We start from the raw sequence: 21,947 nt of genomic DNA, 5'->3' as shown, positions 1-21,947 counted from the left end.
TTTCTCACGATGAATCTTGTGTTTGGCAAAGATAAGGAATTTGCTTTAATATTATTGCCTTGAAAAGTCAAATGTTTGTGCCAGGGCCTGATGTTTGGGGAGGTCTGTCCCTTTGTGAGGGGAGTCGGTTGTCATGGCCACAGCAGGAAAAACTCCCGCCTCGGTGCGATATTAACATTCCTTACTCTTGGAGAGACGAGGGTGGGATTGTGTTTTATTTCAATTTTAGCAAGTGACCACATTATTAAGAAATGTTTTGCTCTATTATGATATGAAATAATAGTAAATGAATCTTAACCCAATTTAAATACCCAACACTCCTGAAAATAGACACTTTGGATCTACATTATCCAATAGTCGATATAACATTTCCTATTTAAGAAAATATTGTTCTAGGAAAATATGTCCTTTCTGACATAATCCAAATTAACTGTTTTATTATGTGTAACACAGGATTCCCATGAATTCGCTTGCTTTATCCAACTTCAGTGAGACAGCAGAATCATTTCTTCACAATGTTACAACTTACTTTTTTATTATTTATAGAATACATACAAATACGATATGGCTCAAGTTATATCTACTCTTTAAAAAGTGTTTTATGAATGATAAAACTTGCTTTTAAAGTGGAGATTAGACAAGCAATCGCAAGTCATCAAAATGCCTTTAAATTACTTCTGTTCAACTATGGAAGATGCGAAACATCTTAATTAAAGAATATTTTGAAAGGTTGCTCACAGTAGTTTCAAAAACCACCATTTGTTTACACACATTTCAGAAGCAGGTTGAAATGGATGTCGCACAATAACTGACGTATAAAAAATTTTCTATTTCAAACAGACTAAAGATAATGAAAACAAGAAATAATTCGGGGGAATATACTAAAAATATGCATGAGACGGAGGAGGAGGAAGACAATAACAGAACAGCTGCTAAGACTTCTCAAGGGCCCACCGTGTGTGGCCTCCTCTGGAACCCGGCACACATCAGCTTGTCTTACGCCCTCCCGACACCCACACGGGCACCTACTGCTACAGCCTGTTCACAAAGAAGGAAACGGAGGCGCGGGGTGGGTGCAGTGGACCCAACCCCGCAGCGGCTCCAGAGCCCCCTCGCTCGAGCACCTGCCCCGTCGCCCATCCTCGGCACCTCAGAGGCTGCACCAGAAGGCAGGACCGTGTGCTGCCCTCACCTACCACAAGGCACCTCTGCGTGGGGTCACTGTGCGATGTCAGAGAACACGGTCTTTCCACAGGAACCTTCTAAAATAGCAGGGAAAAGGCTTTCTTCTTTTAAAAGACCAAGATTTTAAAATTATTTCTGATTTAACAATTTTTTCTAAACTATTTTAGACAATTTTCTGCTTTCGTAAGTAGAGTGCACTGGCTGCTGTTGTGAGGAACGCAAGGCAGGGCAGGGGAGCACTTTCTGGGAGAGAAGTCTCTGCTTCGTTCTCTGAAGCCCAACTATTTCTTAGCCCATTTTCACCAACATCCACCCTCTACTTGCCCCCCTTCCAAAAAAAAAAAATGCTGGCAGGAAGCTGCAAAAGGTAAAGTGAAGGGCACCTGCCCTGGCTGCCCTCAGTGGAAGGAGATGCACTTAAGCCCCTCGTGGAGAAGCACACTATCTTACTTGAGCGCCAGTGTTCAGAGATGCTTAAATCTGTTTGAGGGCCCAGAGAGCTCGATCTCAGCTGTGCCATCGAGGGGGGCAGTGTGAACTCTGAGTAAATCAGGACTCAGGCGAGACCCACGTGAGCTTGCAAGGTGCACAAGCAAGAATCAGCAAGTGAGATCCACTGAGTCCCCCGACCACCCAACACCAGCAGAAAAGAGCAGAGAGAAAGCGGGAAGATGAGAAGGGGTCTTGGAGGACAAGAGGCATCTAGAAAGAGTAGAACTGCCTCTCCCGCTCACACCTCTCCCCTGAGAGCTACCTTGAATGCTTCAATCCTATGCCACACCCTACTGACCCACCCACCCACCTGGAAAGGATCTGAGTAGCTGCGAGCCTTTGTTTTGGCAAGTCACCCGCTGGGTTCGAACAGGATCTCATAGCCGAGCTAACACCCCCCTGGATCTCATCTGAGGGGTATTCCAGAGGGATCCCAAACCTTCAGCTGTGTCGGGAGCTACAAGGTTCCCTTAAGACCAAGCTCACTACGGAGGTGAAGCTACACCATTCCTGAGGATTTTAAAGGAGTGGTTCTCAACCCTGGATGCGCTTCAGTATGTTTTGGGAAGCTTTTACAACACGCATGCCATGGTTGCACCCCAGACCGATTACACGAGAACATCTTAGGGTAGGACTCAGGCATCAGGACTTAAAGCCTCTCCAGGCAATTCTAACATGCTACCAAAGTTGAGGACTACTTTTTAAAGAAAGACATGACTCCTAAAGCCTATAGGAACCTGTCCACCAGCCTATCATCTGCCCTGCCTCTACCTTCAACCCCACCAGCCACAGTCTCAGCATCTGTCCTGCCTCCACTTTCAGCTCTAGCAATGTGTGCAGGCATATGTTTTCAAGTCTTATATGAAAACTGTAAAGTCAAACTACTGGAAGCACACTAGATTACAATTAAAGCTAAAAATGCAAAGCGAACCATTTTTACAGAAACAGAGGATGAATGAAGAAACAACTACAACTTGGCCCACCATCATGAAATTTCAAAACTCAAAACATAAAGAGAAAAACCTTAGACACTTTCAGAAAAGATGCCTTTAAAATAACAAGAATCAGACTTACATAAGATTTCTTACTAGAATCAGGGGATACCAGAAGATAATGAAGCAACTCCTCCAAAATTCTAAGGAAAATTATTTTGCACCTAGAATTCTATACCCAGACAAACTGCCAATTGAGTATAAGTACAAAATAAAGACATTTTTAGACATGTAAATACTCTAAATATTTTACCATCCACATACTGGATATGAAAAAATCACTTGAAGAAGTACTTAAGAGAAATTAAAAAGGAACATAATTAAAAAGAAAATTAGGGGCTTCCCTGGTGGCGCAGTGGTTCAAAGTCCGCCTGCCGATGCAGAGGACACAGGTTCATGCCCCGGTCCGGGAAGATCCCACATGCCACGGAGCCGCTAGGCCCGTGAGCCATGGCCGCTGAGCCTGCACGTCCGGAGCCTGTGCTCCACAACAGGAGAGGCCACAACAGTGAGAGGCCAGCGTATCACAAAAAAAAAAAAAAAGAAAAGAAAAGAAAAGAAAATTAAATAAAATAAAAAGAGAAGTAAAAAAAAAAAAAAAAACCCAAACAATGGTGCATGTGTATACAGTAGAAGGGAATAAAGCAGAAGATTTTTTAAAGGCTCCATAGATTCTGACACCTGGGAATCCCCTCAGTGTGCAGCACCGGGTTAGCAGCAGATTTATTTCAGTTCCTCCTCCAAGTCTAATCCACTAGGTGGTCTGCAGTGAATAACAGTTACTTAAAAAACCATTAGTGCTGTTTTTGCAAGGTTTAAGCTGTTGGAATCAACTAAGTCAAGTACATAAAACAACAAGAGTTACAGAACAGAATGTAAAGATTATAAGCCCTGACAATATAGATATATTATGACAAACCAAAACTCTGAGGGGGGAAAAAAGAGAAAGGGAAGTGTGAAGAACCTACAGTGGGCTAAATGTTTCCTCTTTCATAGCAAGTATCAACTGACACTGTGAGTTAAATAAATCCAGTAGGAACTAAAAAACACGGGTTGCTCCTAGGGCGTGGAGCTGTTACATTTCATTGCAGACCTTTCTGTGTGCCTGAATTTTCTTTTTTTTTTTTTTAACCACAAACTGGTATTAAAAAAAAAATCTGTAATTAGTCAAAGTAGACATTTATTCGTGAAAATAAGTAAACGGTTTTCCTGCTATCTAAATGCAGGCTGTGAGGCTAGTTTACACGGGAGCTTGAGGCAAAAGCGGGCTGAACTGCTCTACACAGTTATTGCTCTCATGAAGCTACATCAGCAAGTCCAAGACCTTCTGTTCTCACCCCTGAGCCAGACATGTAACCCACACAAAAAACTACAGACCAACGTTCCATATGTATATAGATGTAAAAATCCTTAAGAAAACCGAATAATTGCATTGTATGAAAATACTATAGTGTTATGGCTGGTTAGTTCTGGCACTGCAAGAGTGGTTCACTGTTAAGGAAAATACTAATGTAATTTACTACAATAAAAATGTTAGGAGAAAAACATAGGCAATCACCTTAACAGACAACTAAAAGACGTCTAATAAATTCTACACTGACGCCTCTTTTTTTTTTTCCTGGCTGCACCATGCAGCACATGGGATCTTAGATCTCCATCAGGGATCAAACCCACGTCCCCAGCATTGGAAGTGCAGAGTCTTAACCGCTGGACCAACAGGGAAGTCCCTGATGCCTCATTTTATGAAGGCTTACTAAATTAGAAATATCAAGTTACCTTGATAAAGGTATCTATCAGAAAGCAATAGTAAATGTCATACTTTTAGCACTGAAACACTACAAACATTCCCACTAAGCCAGCATAATAAAAGGATTCATTAATGTGATTCCACATTGTTCTTCTACCCCCAAAAAAATATATGAAAAATAAAGAATAAATTAGAAATAAAGAAACAAAATTATAATATTTATTCAGGATTAGATTACCTAAATAGAAAATCTGAGATAATGTGAAAAACCATCAGCGTTGGACAAGACAGGGAACCAGTGAAACTGGTAGTCTACCCTCTCTACCCAAGTCCAACACTAGAAACAAAAGGAGATCATAGACTCTGAACTTCCGATTTAAAAACTGCAAGAAGCTCGAGAGGAGACAGAAGGAGGTTGTACCCTGACGTGGAAGGAAACCCAAATACCACAGTCCAGAGGCTCGCTTGGCAAGAACTTCTGGATTGTGTTCTTTCCTCCACCCGCCACTGTGTGGGGAGCTGACTGCCCGCCCCTCCCTCCATCGCTGTGAAGCAAAAGAACAGCAGGTTCAGGAGGCAGCACCAGGACTGGGAGAAGCTGTTCCCACAAACACAGAAGACGGCCATTTCAGGCCTCCTCCTTCTCTTCTCCCTGTCCACTCCAAAAAGGAAAGGAATTGCACGGAACAGAGGAAGATGGAAGGATGAACAGAAGGAAGGGAAGCGGGGGGTGGGGGGTGGGCAAAAGCAGTACAGGCAGGTTACCTAAGGGGCACGCTCACCTGTATGGGGAGGTGCTCTGGGGGCAGCAAGTAGGGACTAAAGGAAGGATAATAAAGCTTGTGATGAAATTTCTTCATCACAGGATCCACCAGCCAACACTCAAACATGCCAGATAAGGACATACAAAAGGTAAAAGAATTCATCGTCAGTAGACCATCACTGCAAGAAATGTTTTAAAAAGTCCAGGCAGAAGGAAAATCATAGAAGACGGAAATCTGGCTTTACACAAATAAAGAGCACTAAAAACTAACTATATGAGTAAATGAGTAATTTTCTTTCTTATTATTTAAATCTCTTAAAAAGATGATTGACTGTTTAAACTAAGTTAATACCAACGTTTGTGGGGTTTATGGTACATGTAAAAGTAGAATGCATGACAACAACAGCAAAAAAGGTAAGGGGGAGAAAAGGACATGTACTGTCATGAGGTTCTCACACTATATGTGAAGTTGTACACACATTTGAGGGGCGGAACTTGGTAAGTTGACAGTATATTCTGTAAACTCCAAATCAACCACTAACAAGGCAAAAAAGGAATTATAGCTAATAAGCCAACAAAGGAGATAAAATAGAACCAAAAGAAATTTTGATTGGAGCTGGCCTGACAGCACAAGTTCCACAGACTGCTTGCCAGCAAAACTGGTAAAAATTATTTTTTAATAATTCAATTTTTAAAAATTATTTTTAAAATAATTTTTAAAAAACCCAACCATTTACAGTCTCTGGAAATGGCCCTAACACACAGCAAATGAAAAAAATATTTATTCAAGAAAATCTACTAAAACTTAGTAATAGTGAGGGTCTAGGTATGTGAGCCAAGACCTGCTCCTTCCCTCCCCCAAGAAGGAAACTCCACCCCAGACAGGTACAGCCAAAAATACAGGGTTCCCTCTTCTGCTAGGCCCGACAGAAAGCTATTTTTCTGGGAGAGATAGGGCATCAGCATTTCTCATCCTGGCTCCAGGTACCTGTTGCTGAGGCTGCGTCCCAGGCAAGTGCAGTTGAAAAGTGGGGCTCCCTTCTCCCACTCAGCCCCCATGCTGGGATGGACTCTCTGTCTACACTGGGAATGGTATCACCAAGGACACTGGGGACCCAAATGCCCTTGCCCTAGTTTATGGGGTGGGGGTTCCATACTGAGAGAGACATGGGGTAACTGCCCACCCCCTGCTTCATCTGCAACAGGGTGTGAAGGTCAAGCCCTAGGGTACACCCAAAACAGTGGTGAGAGGCAGCTGGTAAAGGAGATTGGTAGATTCATTGGCAATATAGGCTAAACTGTGGGACGACCAGTTTGCTAGACATAAACGGGTAAGAGACAGCTGAGAAGAGCCCTCCTGGTGTCAGAACAAACTTTAAACACTGACCTCAAGAACTATTCCTTTGAAGGAATATGAATTCACTTGAATTATTCTTATATAGCAATTTATGCTCTTAGGTATTGTTGAAAACAGTAAAGCAGTCAGCAATAAGTGGAGCTTGACAGCTGGGTGTGGTCAGGGAGAGAGAGGCCAGCCCACACCACTGCCACCTCAGGGTGACTGTGGGTACACCCAGCGCTGTATTCCTGAGAGAGATCATTAGAGGTTTCACACTGCAAGGGCAGGGGAGCAGACTTTACTAAAATTATCCAACCAGTCAATATACAAGCAAATAAGTCAATAATAATAACAAGCCTAGTCGGGGTGGGGGGGACCAGTACCCAGAGTTACTATAATATATTATCTAATATGTCCAGTTTCCAACAAAAATTAGGAGACATGCAAAGAAACAAGAAAGCATTACCCAGACACCGAATAAAAAGAAGGCCCAGAAACTTCTAGTGAGAACATCACGGTGTCTGATTTAACAAAGACCTCAAAGTAACCATTATAAATATGTTCAAAGACTTAAAGGAAACCGTAATTAAAGAAGCAAAGAAAGGTATGAAGACAATGTCATATCAAATCAAGAGTATCAATAAAGAGACAGAAATTATTAAAAAGGATCAACTGGAAATTCTAGAGCTGAAAAGTATAACACCCTAACTAAAAAATACCCTGGAGGAACTCAACAGTATATTTGAATCGGCAGAAAAATTAGCAAACTTGATGGATAAAAATAATGCAATCTGAAGAACAGGGAGAAAAAAGAATGAAGAAAAATAAACACGACCTCAGAGAAATCTGAAATACTATTAAACACACTAACATATGCATAATAGTAGTACCAAAAGAAAAGGAGAGAGCAATAAGCACAAAAAATATTCAAAGATATAATGGCTAAAATCTTTCCAAATGCAGTGAAAAACATTAATCTACACATTCAAGAAGCTCAACAAACTCCAAGTAGGATAAACTCAATAGATTCACAACTAGATACATCACAGTAAAAACACTGAAAGCCAAAAACAGGGAGAAACTCTTAAAAGAGACAAGGGAAAAAAAAGGAAATCTCAATAAGATTAACAGTTGACTTTTCAGCGCCAACAATGGAGGCCAGAAGGCAGTGGGATAACATATTCAAAGAACTCAAAGAAAAAACTGTTAACCAAGAATCCTATATCCAACAAAACTATCTTTCAAAAATAAAGGAGAAATTAAGACATTCCAAATAAACAAACACTGAGAGAAATTGTTGTTGATTCACCTTACAAGAGATACTAAAGGAAGTTCTTTAGATTAAAAAGATTGACCCCAAGTGATTCCAGGGAGTATTTCAAATCCATGAAAGAAAAAAAGAGAGCACCAGTAAAGTAACTGTTAATTATAAAAGACAACATAAATGCATATTTCTTCTCCTTTCTTCTGCTAACTGAAGTAGCAGTAGTAAAAAAAAAAAAAATTGTATAAAACAATATGTAACAACCCAATCAAAAAATGGGTGGGGGCTTCCCTAGTGGCACAGTGGTTGAGAGTCCACCGGCCGATGCAGGGGACACGGGTTTGTGCCCCGGTCCGGGAAGATCCCACATGCCACGGGGCGGCTGGGCCCATGAGCCATGGCCGCTGAGCCTGCACGTCCAGAGCCTGTGCTCCGCAACAGGAGAGGCCACAAGAGTGAGAGGCCTGCGTACTGCAAAAAAAAAAAAAAAAAAATCTACGAACAATAAATGCTGGAGAGGGTGTGGAAAAAAGGGAACCCTCCTACACCGTTGGTGGGAATGTAAATTGATGCAGCCACTACGGAGAACGGTATGGCAATTTCTTTAAAAACTAAACATAGAGCTACCATATGATCCAGCAATCCCACTCCTGGGCATATATCTGGAGAAAACCATAATTCGAAAGGATACACGCACCCCAGTGTTCACTGCAGCACTATTTACAATAGCCAGGACATGGAAATAACCTATATGTCCATCGACAGAGGAATGGATAAAGAAGATATGGTACATATATACCATGGAATATTACTCAGTCATAAAAAAGAATGAAATAATGCCATTTGCAGCAACATGGATGGACCTAGAGACTGTCACACAGAGTGAAGTAAGTCAGAAAGAGAAAAACCAATATTAATGCATATATGTGGAATCTAGAAAAATGGTACAGGTGAACCAGTCTGCAAGGCAGAAATACAGACACAGATGTAGAGAACAAATGTATGGACACCAAGGAGAGAAAGCAGGGGATGGGGGGTGGGATGAATTGGGAGACTGGGATTGACATATATAGAATAATATGTATAAAATAGATAACTAATAAGAACCTACTGTATAGCACAGGGAACTCCACTTCACTGTACAGCAGAAACTAACACAACATTGTAAAACAACTATACCCCAATTTAAAAAAAATGGTACAAATGAACCTATTTACAAAACTGCAATTGAGTCACAGATGTAGAAAACAAACTTATGGAAGGGGGAGTATACATTGGGAGACTGGGACTGACATACACATACTACTATATATAAAAGATAACTAATAAGAACCTACTGTATAGCACAGGGAACTCTATTCAGTGCCCTGTAATTACCTACATGGGAATGGAGTCTAGAAGAGAGTGGATATATGTATATGTATGGCTGATTCAGTTTGCTGTACAGCAGAAACTAATACAACATTGTAAATCAACTATACTCCCAATAAGAAATTAATTAAAAAAACAATATGTAAGTAATGTATTATTGGGTCTATAACATACAGAAACTCTGAATCTGGCAAAACTATCCTTCAAAAATGGAGAAATAAACACATTTGCAGATAAACAAAAGCTGAGGGAGATATTCCCTAACAGATCTGCCCTACAAGAAATGCTAACAGGAGTCCTTCCTGCTCTAATGAGAACACTAGACAGTAACTTGAAATCATACAAACAAATGAAAAACATTGATGAAGATTACTATGTAGCTAAATATAAAAGCCAGTATTATTTTACTTTCAGTTTGTATTTTTCCCATATGATTTAAAAAACACATTAAACAATGATTATAAACCTATGTTAATGGGCAAATAATAAAGATGTAATTTGTGACAAAAATGATATAAAGTGGGAGGTACACAGCTGTACAGGAGCAGAGCTTTATACACTATTAAAGTTAAGTTGATGTTAATTCAAATTAGATTGTTATAAATTTAAGATGTTAATTGTAATCCCCACAGTGATGACTAAGAAAATAACTTACAAATACACAGAATAGGAAATGAGAAGGGAATAAAAATGGCACACTAGTAATAACCAATTACACACAAAGGAAAGCACTGATGGAGGATTGAAGAATAAAACAGATAGACAGCATATAGAAAACAACAGCAAAATGGCAAAAGTCCTTCCTCGAAAGTAATTACTTTAAATATAAATGCTCCAATTAAAAGGCAATGATTGGCAGAATGGATTAAAAAAACACATGATACATTTAAATGCTACAGGAGACTCATCTTAGATCCAAAGGCACAAATAAGTCAAAAGTGCAATGATGGAAAAAGATATTCCATTCAACCAACAACCAAAAAAGTGCTGGAGTGATTAAACTAGTACTAGGGAAAATAAACCCTAAGTCAGAAATTGTTACAAGAAACAAAGGACACTATATACTGATGAAAGGGTCAATCAAGAAAATATAACAATTATAAAACTATACACATCTAACAAGAGAGCCCCAAAATAAATGAAGCAAAAATGAACAGAATTGAAGGGAGAAACATAATTCTACTATAGTAGTTGAATACTTCAACACCTCACTTTCAATAATAGATAGAACATCAAGACAGAAGGTCAGTAAGGTAATAGAGGACTTGAACAACACTATAAACCAACAGACCTAACAGACATATACAGAACACTCTACTCAGTAACAGCATTGCATTGCATTCTTCCTAAGTGCACATGCAACATTCTCCAGGACAGACCACATGTCAGGCCACAAAACATATCTCAAAAAAATTTTAAAGACTGAAATCAGATTAAGTATCTTCTCTGACCACAATGGAATGAAACTAGAATTCAATAATGGAAGGACAAATATGTGAAAATTAAACAACCTACTCTTAAATAACCAATGGGTCAAATAAGGGAAATTAGAATATACTTAAGAGAAAAATAAAAATACAGCATACCAAAACTTACAGGATGCAGCAAAAGCAGTGATCAGAGGGAAATTTATATATAAATGTCTACATAAAAGACATCTCAGGTCAACAACCTAACTTTACATGTTACGGAGCTAGAAAAAGAAGAACACATTAAACACACAGCTAGCAGAAGGAAAGAAATAATAAAGATCAGAACAGAGGTAAATGAAATAAAGACTAAAAAAACAACAGAGAAAATCAATGAAACCAAAAGTTGGTTCTTTGAAAAGATCAACAACATTGACAAACCTTTAGCTAGACTAAGAACCAATAAGCTTCAAATTACTAAAATAAAAAATGAAAGTGGGCAGACTTCTCTGATGGTCCAGTGGTTAAGACTCTGCACTTCCACTACAGGGGGTGTGGGTTCGACCCCTGGTCAGGGAACTAAGATCCCACAAGCCGTGAGGCACGGCCAAAAAAAAAAAAAAGAAAAGAAAAGAAAAGAAAAAGAAAGTGGGTTCATTACTGCTAAACTTAACAGAAACCTAAACAGATTATAATTGAATATTATGAACAACTGTATGCCAACAAATTAGATAACCTAGATGAAATGGACAATTTCTAGAAACACACTAACTCTCAAAACTAACTCAAGAAGAAGTAAAAAATCTGAACATACCTATAACAAATACAGAGATTGAATCAGTAATCAAAATCTCCCAACAACAGCAAAAAAGCCTAGGATCAGACAGTTCCACTAGTGAATTCTACCAAACATTTAGATAATTAACAACAATCCTTCTCAAACTCTTCAAAAAAAAAAATAGAAGAAAAGGAAACACTTCTTAACTCATTCTACAAAGCCAGCATTACTCTGATACTACAGTCAGACGGAGACATCAGAAGAAAGGAAAACTACCTACCAATATCCCTTATGAATATCTATGTAGAAATCCTCAACAAAATACTGGCAAACTAAATCCAGCAGCGTATTAGAAAGATTATACACCATGACCAAGTGGGATGTATCCCAGTAATGCAAGGGTGGTTCAACATATGAAATCAATCAGTACAATATACCACCTTAATAGAACTGAAGGAAAAAAACCTACATGATTATCTCAGTTGATGCAGAGAAAAGATTGGACAAAATCCTCTTTCATGATAAAGAAAAACACAGTCAACAAACTAGGAATTGAAGGGAACTTCCTCAGCATGATAAAGGGTATTTACAAAAATCCACAGCTAACATCATACTCAATGGTGAAACACCATACGCTTTCCCCCTAAGATCAGGATCAAGACAAGGGTGTCTCCTTTCTCCACTCCTACTAAACACTGGAAGTTCTAGCTGAAGCAATTAGGCAAGAAAAAGAAATAAGGCATCCAGTTAAAAAGGGATAAGTAAAACTATCTGTTGCAGATGACATGATCTTAAATATAGGAAATCCTAAAAACTCACAAAAAAACTACTAGAGCTAATAAACAAGTTCAACAAAGTTGCAGGATACAAGATCAATACACAGGAAAATCAGTTTTCCTATACAATAACAATGAACAATCTGAGAAGGAAATTAAGAAAACAATTCCATTCACACTACCATAAAAAATAATAAAGTGCTGAGGAGTTAATTTAACCAAAGAGGCAAAAGTCTTGTACATTGAAAGTTATAAAACATTGATAAAAGAAACTGAAGAAGACCTAAGACCTACGGAAAGATATTCTGTGTTCATGAATTGGAAGACTTAATACTATTAAAGTGACAACACAACCCAGATATACAGATTCAATGCCATCCCCATCAAAATCCCAATGGTCTTTATTGCAGAAATGAAAAAACTGATCCTAAAATTCATATGAAATTGCAAAACAATTTTTAAAAAGGAAAACGAAGTTGGAAGACTCATACTTCCTGATATCAAAACCTACCACAAAGCTATGGTAATCAAAGCAGTGTAGTACTGGCATAAGAATAGAGTCCAGAAATGAACCCATTCATTTACGGTCAGCTGATTTTCACAAAGGTACCGAAACTCTCAATGGAGAAAGAATAGTCTTAAACAAATGGTGTTGGAACAACTCAATATCCACATGCAAAAGAATGAAGTTATATTCTTACTTCACACCATATACAAAAATGAACTCAAAATGGAACAAAGACCTACATAAAAGAGCTCAAATTATAAAACTCTTTGAAGAAAACAAAGGAGTAAATGTTCATGACCTTGATTAAGCAATGATTTCTTAGATAGGACACCAAAAGCACATAAAATGACAACAAAAATAAATTGGATTTTATCAAAATTACAATTTTTGTGCATCAAAGATTATTCTCAGGAGAGTGAAAAGACAATCCAAAGTATCGGAGAAAATATTTGCAAATCATATATCTGATAAGGCGCTAGTATCCAGAATATATAAAGAACTCTTACAGCTCAACAACAAAAAGGCAAACAATCCAATTTTAAAATGGTCAAAGGACTTGGATAGACATTTCTCCAAAGAATATATACAAATGGACAACAAGCACACAAAAAGAGGCTCAATATCATTAGTCACTAGAGAAATGCAAATGAAAACCACAATGAAGGGCTTCCCGGGTGGTGCAGTGGTTGAGAGTCCGCCTGCCGATGTAGGGGACGCGGGTTCGTGCCCCGGTCCGGGAGGATCCCACATGCCGCGGAGCGGCTAGGCCCGTGAGCCATGGCCGTTGAGCCTGTGCGTCCGGAGCCTGTGCTCAGCAACAGGAGAGGCCACAACGGTGAAAGGCCCGTGTACCACAAAAAAACAAACAAACAAAAAAAAACACAATGAAAAACCATTTCACACTCACTAGGATGGCTATAATTAAAAAGAACACAGAAAATAAGAAGTGTTGGTAAGGATGTGGAGAAACTGGAGTCCTCATACATGGTTGGTGGCAATGTAAAATGGTGCAACTGATGTGGAAAATAGTTTGGCAGTTCCTCAGTATGCTGAACATAGAATTACAATATGACCCAGCAATTCAACTACGAGGTATATACCCAAAGGAACTGAAAACCTATGTTGAAACAAAAATTTGTACACAAATGTTTATACTAGCACTCTTCACAACAGCCAAAAGGTAGAACAACCCAAATGTCCCTCAGTTGATGAATGGATAAACAAAATATGGTACATCTATACAATTAAATATTGGGTTGGCCAAAAAGTTCGTTTGGTTAATGAATACATTGTTCAATAAAGTTCTCAGTGCAAATGAAAAATGTCTTTCATTTTTACTTAAAACCAAATGAACTTTTTGGCCAACCCAATATTATTCTCTCGTAAAAAGGAATGAAGTACTAATATATGCCTCAACATGAACCTTAAAAACATCTTGCTACATGAAAGAAGCCAGTCACAAAAGAACACATATTATATGATTCCATTTATACAAAATGTCTAAAACAGGCAAATCTACAGACAGAAAGTAAATCAGTGGTTGCATAGGGCTGGGGGGGATGGGGGATGGAGGGTGATAACTAAAGGATACAGGGTTCCTTTCTGAGGTGATGAAAATGTTCTAAAATTGACTGTGGTGGTGGCTGCACACATCTGTGATCATACTACAAAACACTTGATTGTATACTTTGATGGGTGGATTGTATGGTATATAAATTGTATTTTAATAAAGCTGTTATAAAAGATATTTAATTAATCCAAAAGAAGGCAGAGAAAGAGGAAAATGGAATGAAGAATAGATGCGACTAATATAAGATAATAGCAAGAAGAGAGACTCAAACCTAACCACATCAATAATCATATTACAGGTATCTAATGTAAACATCCCAGTTAAAAGGCAGAGATTGTCAGATTGGATTTAAAAAGCACCATCATATGTTGTCTACAAGAATCTATAAGGGAGGGGGCATCCTTTAAATATAAAGACAGGAATGGGTTAAAAGACAAATTGATGGAAAAGATACACTATGCTAACACTAGTCAAAATAAAGCCAGAGCAGTTATATTAATATCAAACAATGTATATTACCAGAGGTCAGGAGGGTTATTCGTAATGATGAAGGGGTCAATTCTTCACAACAATCTCAAATATTAACAGAGTTTCAAAATACACAAAGCCAAAAATGATAGAACTATAAGGAAGAATAATAAATCTACAGTTAGAGTTGGAGATTTCAATACCCCGCCTCAGTAACTGAGAACAAGCAGACCTTGTATCAGCAAGGATGCAGTAGATCTAAACAAGATTGTGCCCAACTGGACTTAATTTACGTTTACAGAAAACTCCACCAACACCAGCAGATACACAACCTTCTCAAGCGCACACGGAACATTTGCCAAGATAGGCCTTATCCTGGGCTATAAAGTAAATCTTACTAAATTTAAAAGATTCAAGTCAAAAAGGTATGTTCTCTTACTTCAGAGGAATTAAATCAGAAATGAATAATAGAAAGATATCTGGGAAATCCCTCAAATATTTGGAAACTAAATACTAAATACTTCAAATAATCCATAAATCAAATAAGAAATCAACGGGGAAATTAGAAGTTATTTTGAAGCTGAATGAAAATTAAAACATAACATATCAGAATTCGTGGGATGTTGCTAATGCAATAGTTAGAGGGGAATTTATATCACTAAATGCCTATGCTAGAAAATGAGAAAGGTCTCAAACCAATGACTTCAGCTTTCACCTTAAGAATTACAAAAAGAGGGGCTTCCCTGGTGGCGCAGTGGTTAAGAATCTGTCTGCCAATGCAGGGGACATGGGTTTGAGCCCTAGTACAGGAAGATCCCATAGGCCACGGAGCAACTAAGCCCGTGCGCCACAACTACTGAGCCTGCGCCCTAGAGCCTGCGAGCCACAGCTACTGAGCCCGCATGCCTAGAGCCCGTGCTCCACAACAAGAGATGCCACTGCAATGAGAAGCCCGGGTACCACAATGAAGAGTAGCCCCCACTCGCTGCAACTAGAAAAAGCCCGTGCGCAGCAACAAAGACCCAACACAGCCAAAAATAAATAAATAAATTCAAAAAATAAGAATTACAGTAAGAACCAATTAAACCCAAAGTGAGCAGAAAGAAAATAATACAATTCAGAGTCAAAATAGAAAACAGACAAAATAGGAAAAAGAAAAACAATATAGAAAATCAATGAAACCAAAAGCTGCTTCTTTAAGAAGATTTTTTTTTAATGGACAAAAACAAATCTAATGTCACAAGAAAAGAATTTTAAAAATTAGGGGTGACCAATAATGACCAATCACACCAGGAATGAAAACACCCAATGGCTTTCTGTTGGGCTGAGTAAGTAAAGAATGAGCAGTGGATGTACACAAATCCTTACTGAAGCATAAGAAAGCCAGGCTTACCGTGTCCTTAGTAAGTGGTATACTCAAGTATTACTCAGGATAATTTTCACCAGGATTTGAACAACAGGAAATTATTTAAGTACATAAGTCGATAAGAATAATAAACTAAACACGGTTACTGACCTCCTCGGGGAGAAGGAGAATCGTGCCCTCCAATGACCACAAGGATGCCGGAACCTTCCAGCTTCTCTTTCCATTTTTCAATGATAGTCATAGACTTGTCCTGAAAGCACGAGGACGTTGGCAGGTCAGGAAACTTTCCTCCAAACAGTCAGAGGTGACTTACACTAGGGCTAAATCACCAACAGGAAGTTCATAAATACCTTACTGGCATCATTAAAAATGGAAAGCTCCATGGAGCCTTCGAAATCCTGCTGCAAAACAGACCCCAAGCACTCGTCCAGCCACGGTTCAGCGTCATGGACCGGGAGGATAACAGACTGGAATTCAAAACAAAACGATTGAGAAACAAGTGTGGAAACTGAATACTCTTTCCATGGCTCTAATTTACTTCCCCATTACCATCCACACAATGCTTATTTCCAAAGGGCAAGACCTGACTTACAGAGTAACCCAGAATAAGGCTTCCAGGGAAAGAATATGTCCTGACAAAAAAAAAAAAAGGTGTCTATGCCTCCTCTCAAGATTTATTGTCTTAGATTTCTCAGAATTGGTCTTTTGGATGCTTTTGAAAAGGAAACAAAAATCTGAAAGGCATCAAAAATGTTCCCAGTTCAACGGCAAATTCATGTGTTTCCCAATCAGTGGTCAGAAACATCATCATTTTGGTTGAAACAAGCATCTGTGTATCTTGAACCCACTCATGAAATAAGCATTTTCAGTAAACCATGATGTTAGAGAAACTGCAACAAAGAAACCCTTTAAAGTACCCCCTACACTTGCTTTAACAAAGTATGGGGGCGGGGCTGGGAAGAGGGGAGGTGACCTCCCTCCAGCTCTCTCTTCCTTTGCTCTACTCCGTTTAGGATAGTTTGGCACTGTCCTCTTCTCATAGGGCCCACATAAAACAAAAATTTATGAAGTGTACGGAGTAAAACCAGTGAATCTTGACTGCCAACAAAACAACTGATTACAGGATTTGTCTTAATTCTGCATATTACCACATTAAGCAATACAGAATACCCAAAGATAGAAGTTACAGTCGGTCCTCACCCTTGAGTTTATACCCTAACGAAGAGTGGACACATTCCCAAGTAAGAAGACAGAAACACAGGTCATCCAGGTGTGAGCGTGTGTCTACACATGCATACACGTGCAAACATACATACATGCATATATGTACGAATTATATATCTATACAGAATATAGCTATTTTAAATCTAAATCTGAATATGGTTATGAAAAGCTCACAGATATAAGCACTGAAAATACACTTCTGTCAAGTTCTTTACTCTGAGGATCTGATTCAACAGTGGTATCCCTTCCTGCATTTATGTTATCCACATAAATAGATCCCTAATTTACTTACATATTTACTTTACTTTGGAATTATTTTTTAAAGGAAAGAATATTTTTACTGTTTTCAAGATCTACAATACAAAACATAATGTGAATTTCTGCCAAAGATGAGCCTTGATTAATCTCTGTTGGCACTCTTGCTGGTGCTTTAACGTTGATTTGGGCAGAGACCCTCATAGGCTGCCCAAGAGAAGCGGCGGTGGTGGTGTGGGAAATGGAGACCCAGGATGGGGAGAGGAGGGAGGGAGGGATGGAGGGGAGCGGAGCGGGGAGGAGGAGGACAGAGGAGAGAGGGACGGAGTTGAAAGGAGAGGAGAGGAGGGGACAGGAGGCGACCGCAGAGTCGGGGAGACAGAGAGTCAGGGAGCGGTACTAGAGCTGAGGGGCGGGGAGGGGCGAGGAGGGACGGGGCGCCACCCCCATCCCCACCTCCCACCCCCGCCAGCCCAGCACCTACCACTTGGACGGGGGCGCGGGCCTGGCCGAGGGCGGCAGCCGTGTACCCGCTGGCCTGCATAGCGCGCGCTCCTCGGGCCGCCCCGCCCACTTCGGCCTACGGCGCGTGCGCGGGCGGCTCGCCGGGAGGCGGGGCCGAGGCCGGGCGCCTCCGATTGGCGCAGAGGGACGTCGATCCAGCGGGGACCTGCAGGCAGTGGAGAGGCGCGGCCTAGAGCGGCGGAAGGACAGTCCAGCCACAGCCACAGGCACAGACCCCCCCCCACCCTTCACCCCGCCACAGCCACAAGCACACGCACACGCCCTCCCCCCACCCCCAGCCCGAGGGAGCTCATCTGAACTGCTAAGAGGTCCGCAGTGAAGCAAGTGTTACAGGAGTTCTTGGGTTGTGCAGAAGGTGGGGTTTGTGGGAAGATGCTGCGCTGTCCTGGTGGCTACGCCTTCCCACGTGTGTCCCTTCTCTGACCAGGAAAGGTTCTGTGTGAAGAGCAGGTGATGGTCCCCTGCACTGGCGACGGGACGCCTGAGCGGCCCCCTGTGGAGCACCGGGCCCCGGGGCCCGCGCCGCCCGGGGGCCGAGGGGACCACCTGTCACGCCGGTGCCCCGACCCATCTGGGTCAGTGAGCACGTCATAGCCTTTACCGCCCCAAACTAATGTTAAATGCAAATCATTCTACAAAGCAGCAATTATGATAAAGCCGAACTTCTGTTTCATGTCTTGTAAGCATCACTTCAAATGTCATTTTTCCTTAAACTGCATCAATATTTTCAAAGCCTTTTGCACAGATTGAAACGCTTAGGTCAGATGAGTAAAAATGCATCCTATCTACAAAGGATAAGGCACAAAAACAATCTGAGAATTTGTTTCCAAGGACTTGATGTGCTCCAGGGGTTGATGTATTAGGAATAGTTTCATTTTAAGGGACTAGGTAAAAAGTCGCTTGATAGCTTCCAGAATGTGCTGTGGGCTTTGGAGCTGGACTGCCTCAGTAATCAGTGGGAGGAAGAGATAAGGGGTCCCCACGGCGTCTGGCACCTCCACAGCACATGCTATCGGAATTGGGCTTGGCTACTCCTGTCTTGCTTCCTGTACATCTCCTGCTGCCAGAAGTTTGCTTTTCACTGCCTTCCCCCTAATAAAAATTTGGCTGGAGTCTGCTTTTTGCAAACATTCAGAGTGCCAAGAGGCACTTCAGAAGTGCAGGGTTTGCTGAGATTCTTCTCTTCATGGTAGGAACATTCTCAACAGAGGGACCAGACTATGGGGCCTGACACCACCACTCCAGAGGGACACGGACATAGGGAGGATGTGGGGTAGGATGAGGAGGTGACAAAGTCATGGGCCCCTGGAGAGGAAGTGATGCAGGTCTCCCACAGCTCTTGGCTCACCCAGTGACTGACATTTTTCTTTATTTTTAAATGTTGTTTCTGCAGACTGTTGGAGAATCCTGGTTGTATTCAGAAAACTCAGTGCCAACTGCCAGGGCCTACAAATTTTAAAATGCCAACAGCCCTCTTACAATGTGGGTATAGGAAGCAAAGATGGGCATAGGTCTGGACTCGGCCACACTGGGCCCAAAGTCAGAATGAGTCTGCCCTGGGTGCACCCGTGAAGGGTGAGGTCAAGCTTGAATGCCAGCAGCTGGACGTTCCCCTACAGCCCACACTGCAAGACCTCCAAGCAAGTGTCCTGTCCAAGTTTCCTGATGGGATGAACCCCAAAAGATGCAGCTGGACCTCCACTGGGCAGTGATGCTGCTGGGAGGTAAGGAGCCACCCAGCACCATGGACGACAGTGCACTTGGACTGTCGGAGATGGGCTGCCTTGGTGGCCATAGTGCCCTGATAGTAAATCCATTCACGGGGAGCAACCATCTGTGTGACTGTGTGATGTGCACCAGTGTCCTGTTTTCTACATTCTCATTTTTGTAAAGGCTAGTTGAGACTCACTGTGTTGAGAAGAAGCTGGAGCTGGACTTCTTACCAGCCTTGAGAAATAATGAGGTTTCCATCACAGGAAGCATTCAGTTAACAGCTGGGCAAATGTTTGGTGTGGATTTGATGGGACCATTCAAGTATCACATAGAATGTGTGTCCTGGCCTGGGTGCCCAACCCCTTAGCCCAGAAAGCAGAGACTGAGTCGGGGTCTTTGCAGTGAGGGTTTTTGTTCCCAGGAAGCTGGGGCAGGGGAGTGAGGCAGGGGAGGAGCGAGTCCGGGACCAGCATGATGCCTTGTGGGGTCCTCTATCATGGGCAATTGGAGCTGAACCCTTGGACCTTCCCAGAGCCCTGGAGAGTTGTCCACCTGAGTGTGAGGGACAGAAGCCTTACCTCCCCTGCACTTCGGGATCCCACAGGTGGCCCCCAGCACAGGGGTGCACAGCACATTGCAGGCCAGGTGTGCAGCGGCCCTGGCTCGACTCAGTCAGGACCAAGAGGGTGGGAAGGGCTGATCAAAAGGCCAGAGGAGCCTGATGTGTGATCAGGAAGGCAAATGGAAACGCAAAATAGCATCACCTCCAACCACCACATTGTACAGTTAGCACACGTGGATCATTCTGAAGTGATTTAAGCAACTGCTCTTCAAATTCGGGATGACTCACAGGTGGGTGCCAGGTGCCTGTGGGAGCTGCGTGCACAGCACAGGGTGTTAGCGCCTGAACCCCTGTCCGTGAGTTGGATGGTGTCTGGTGAAAGGCCAGGAGAGGCCAGTCAGACATCTTCCTCTGAGATATTAACAGGAAGATGTCATCTGTGGGAGAAAGGGCTTGGATAAATTCACATCTGATAGAACTTGGAGGAGGAGTGGGGACACCAGAGGTTTTAGGGGCCACCAGCCAGTGCTGCTGATGTCACTGTCAAAGCCAGGGCCGCTGGGGCCTGGCCAGATGGTTAGTGAGGAAGCGGGGTGCGTCGTGGGGCAGGGTCCAGCACCGGCTTTCCCCTTTTATGGGGCACAGTGAGAGTCTGGAAGATGCAAGGAGGGAAACGCCAGCCATCCCTCCCTGTGAGGAGCCATCCATTCCCTCAGCCCATGCTGGGCCTTCCGCCTCCTAGGACTGGCCCACACGGAGATGCTGCCCACTCACAGGTCACCAGGCCCAAGAGGCAGACTGGATCCTGACCCACTGGTGAGGGAACAGCATCCAGCAGCCACCAAGGAATCAGTGGCCTGGATGTGAATTGGGGACAGCCACTGCCTGGGCCTCAGCACTGCCTCCCTGACCCTGAGACCTGAGGCTGGATCTCAAAGCTTCCTTAACTGGACTTTGTCGCGAGACACTCCTGCATGGGTCTCCCGTGCTCCTCCACACTCAGCTGGGCATCCTGTTACCTGGGCTGTTTTGTGAGCAGCCTTGAGGAATGAGGTCATGGTGCCCTCCAGTAGGAAGGGCGGACGTGCAGCATCTGTCTGGGCCCTGTCGTGTCACCCCCGGGGAATGGGGACTCTGGGAACCCAGGCACACACGCTGATCCTGACCCTTTGGCCACTGCTTTTACTGTGAGTTATAAACTGCTTCACTCTACCCCAGGAGCCTGTGTTTTCGGTCAGCACCTGGAGAATGTGGCCGGCCAGCCATCCTGTTAGCTTGAAATGAGGGGAAACCTCTGACCCCTTCATGGTTCTGGGCAGCGTCCTGCCCTCACAACCCCCCCTCCCCTCCAAGGACCTGGCCCTGGACCCACCAGCTTGAGGAGTCGCAGGCTATGAAAGGCAGTGAGGAAAATCAATGCATAAAGCCCCAGCATGAGGGGGCGAGTACAAACACTGACACACTTTTATCTTTTCACATTCTACGGCCTTCCCCACGGCTCACTTCCTCAGAGACCCCACTGCCCCGCTGGCCCCATCTGCACGGGATCCTCCCGCTAAGTGCTCACGGCACTGTCTCCCCCTAAGTTGTCGCCTCAGTGGGGGCAGGGACAGTCTTTTTGTCCACTGCCAACTCCCTGC

General features: G+C 42.2%; 1 protein-coding gene across 2 annotated transcripts in view; it reads right to left on the bottom strand.

The window, feature by feature from the left end:
- The window catches only part of B3GNTL1 (UDP-GlcNAc:betaGal beta-1,3-N-acetylglucosaminyltransferase like 1), a 118,843-nt gene extending 100,780 nt beyond the window's left edge, over positions 1 to 18,063 (bottom strand). The window contains exons 1-3 of one of the 2 annotated variants that reach the window (XM_079904180.1): positions 17,992 to 18,063; positions 16,379 to 16,495; positions 16,179 to 16,278 (exon numbers count right to left, since the gene is read on the bottom strand). In XM_079904180.1, coding sequence (XP_079760306.1) covers positions 16,179 to 16,278; positions 16,379 to 16,495; positions 17,992 to 18,051 — 277 coding nt within the window. In that variant the 5' untranslated portion in view covers positions 18,052 to 18,063. Of the gene's footprint in view, positions 1 to 16,178; positions 16,279 to 16,378; positions 16,496 to 17,991 lie in introns of those variants that run through there. The other variant, XM_079904181.1, reaches the window with a different exon arrangement.
- Between the last annotated feature and the right edge of the window lie 3,884 nt (positions 18,064 to 21,947).

The sequence above is a fragment of the Stenella coeruleoalba genome (genome assembly GCF_951394435.1).
Source record: "Stenella coeruleoalba genome assembly, chromosome: 19".
Classification (NCBI taxonomy): Eukaryota; Metazoa; Chordata; class Mammalia; order Artiodactyla; family Delphinidae; genus Stenella; species Stenella coeruleoalba.
This window is presented reverse-complemented; position numbering and strand designations above follow the sequence as displayed.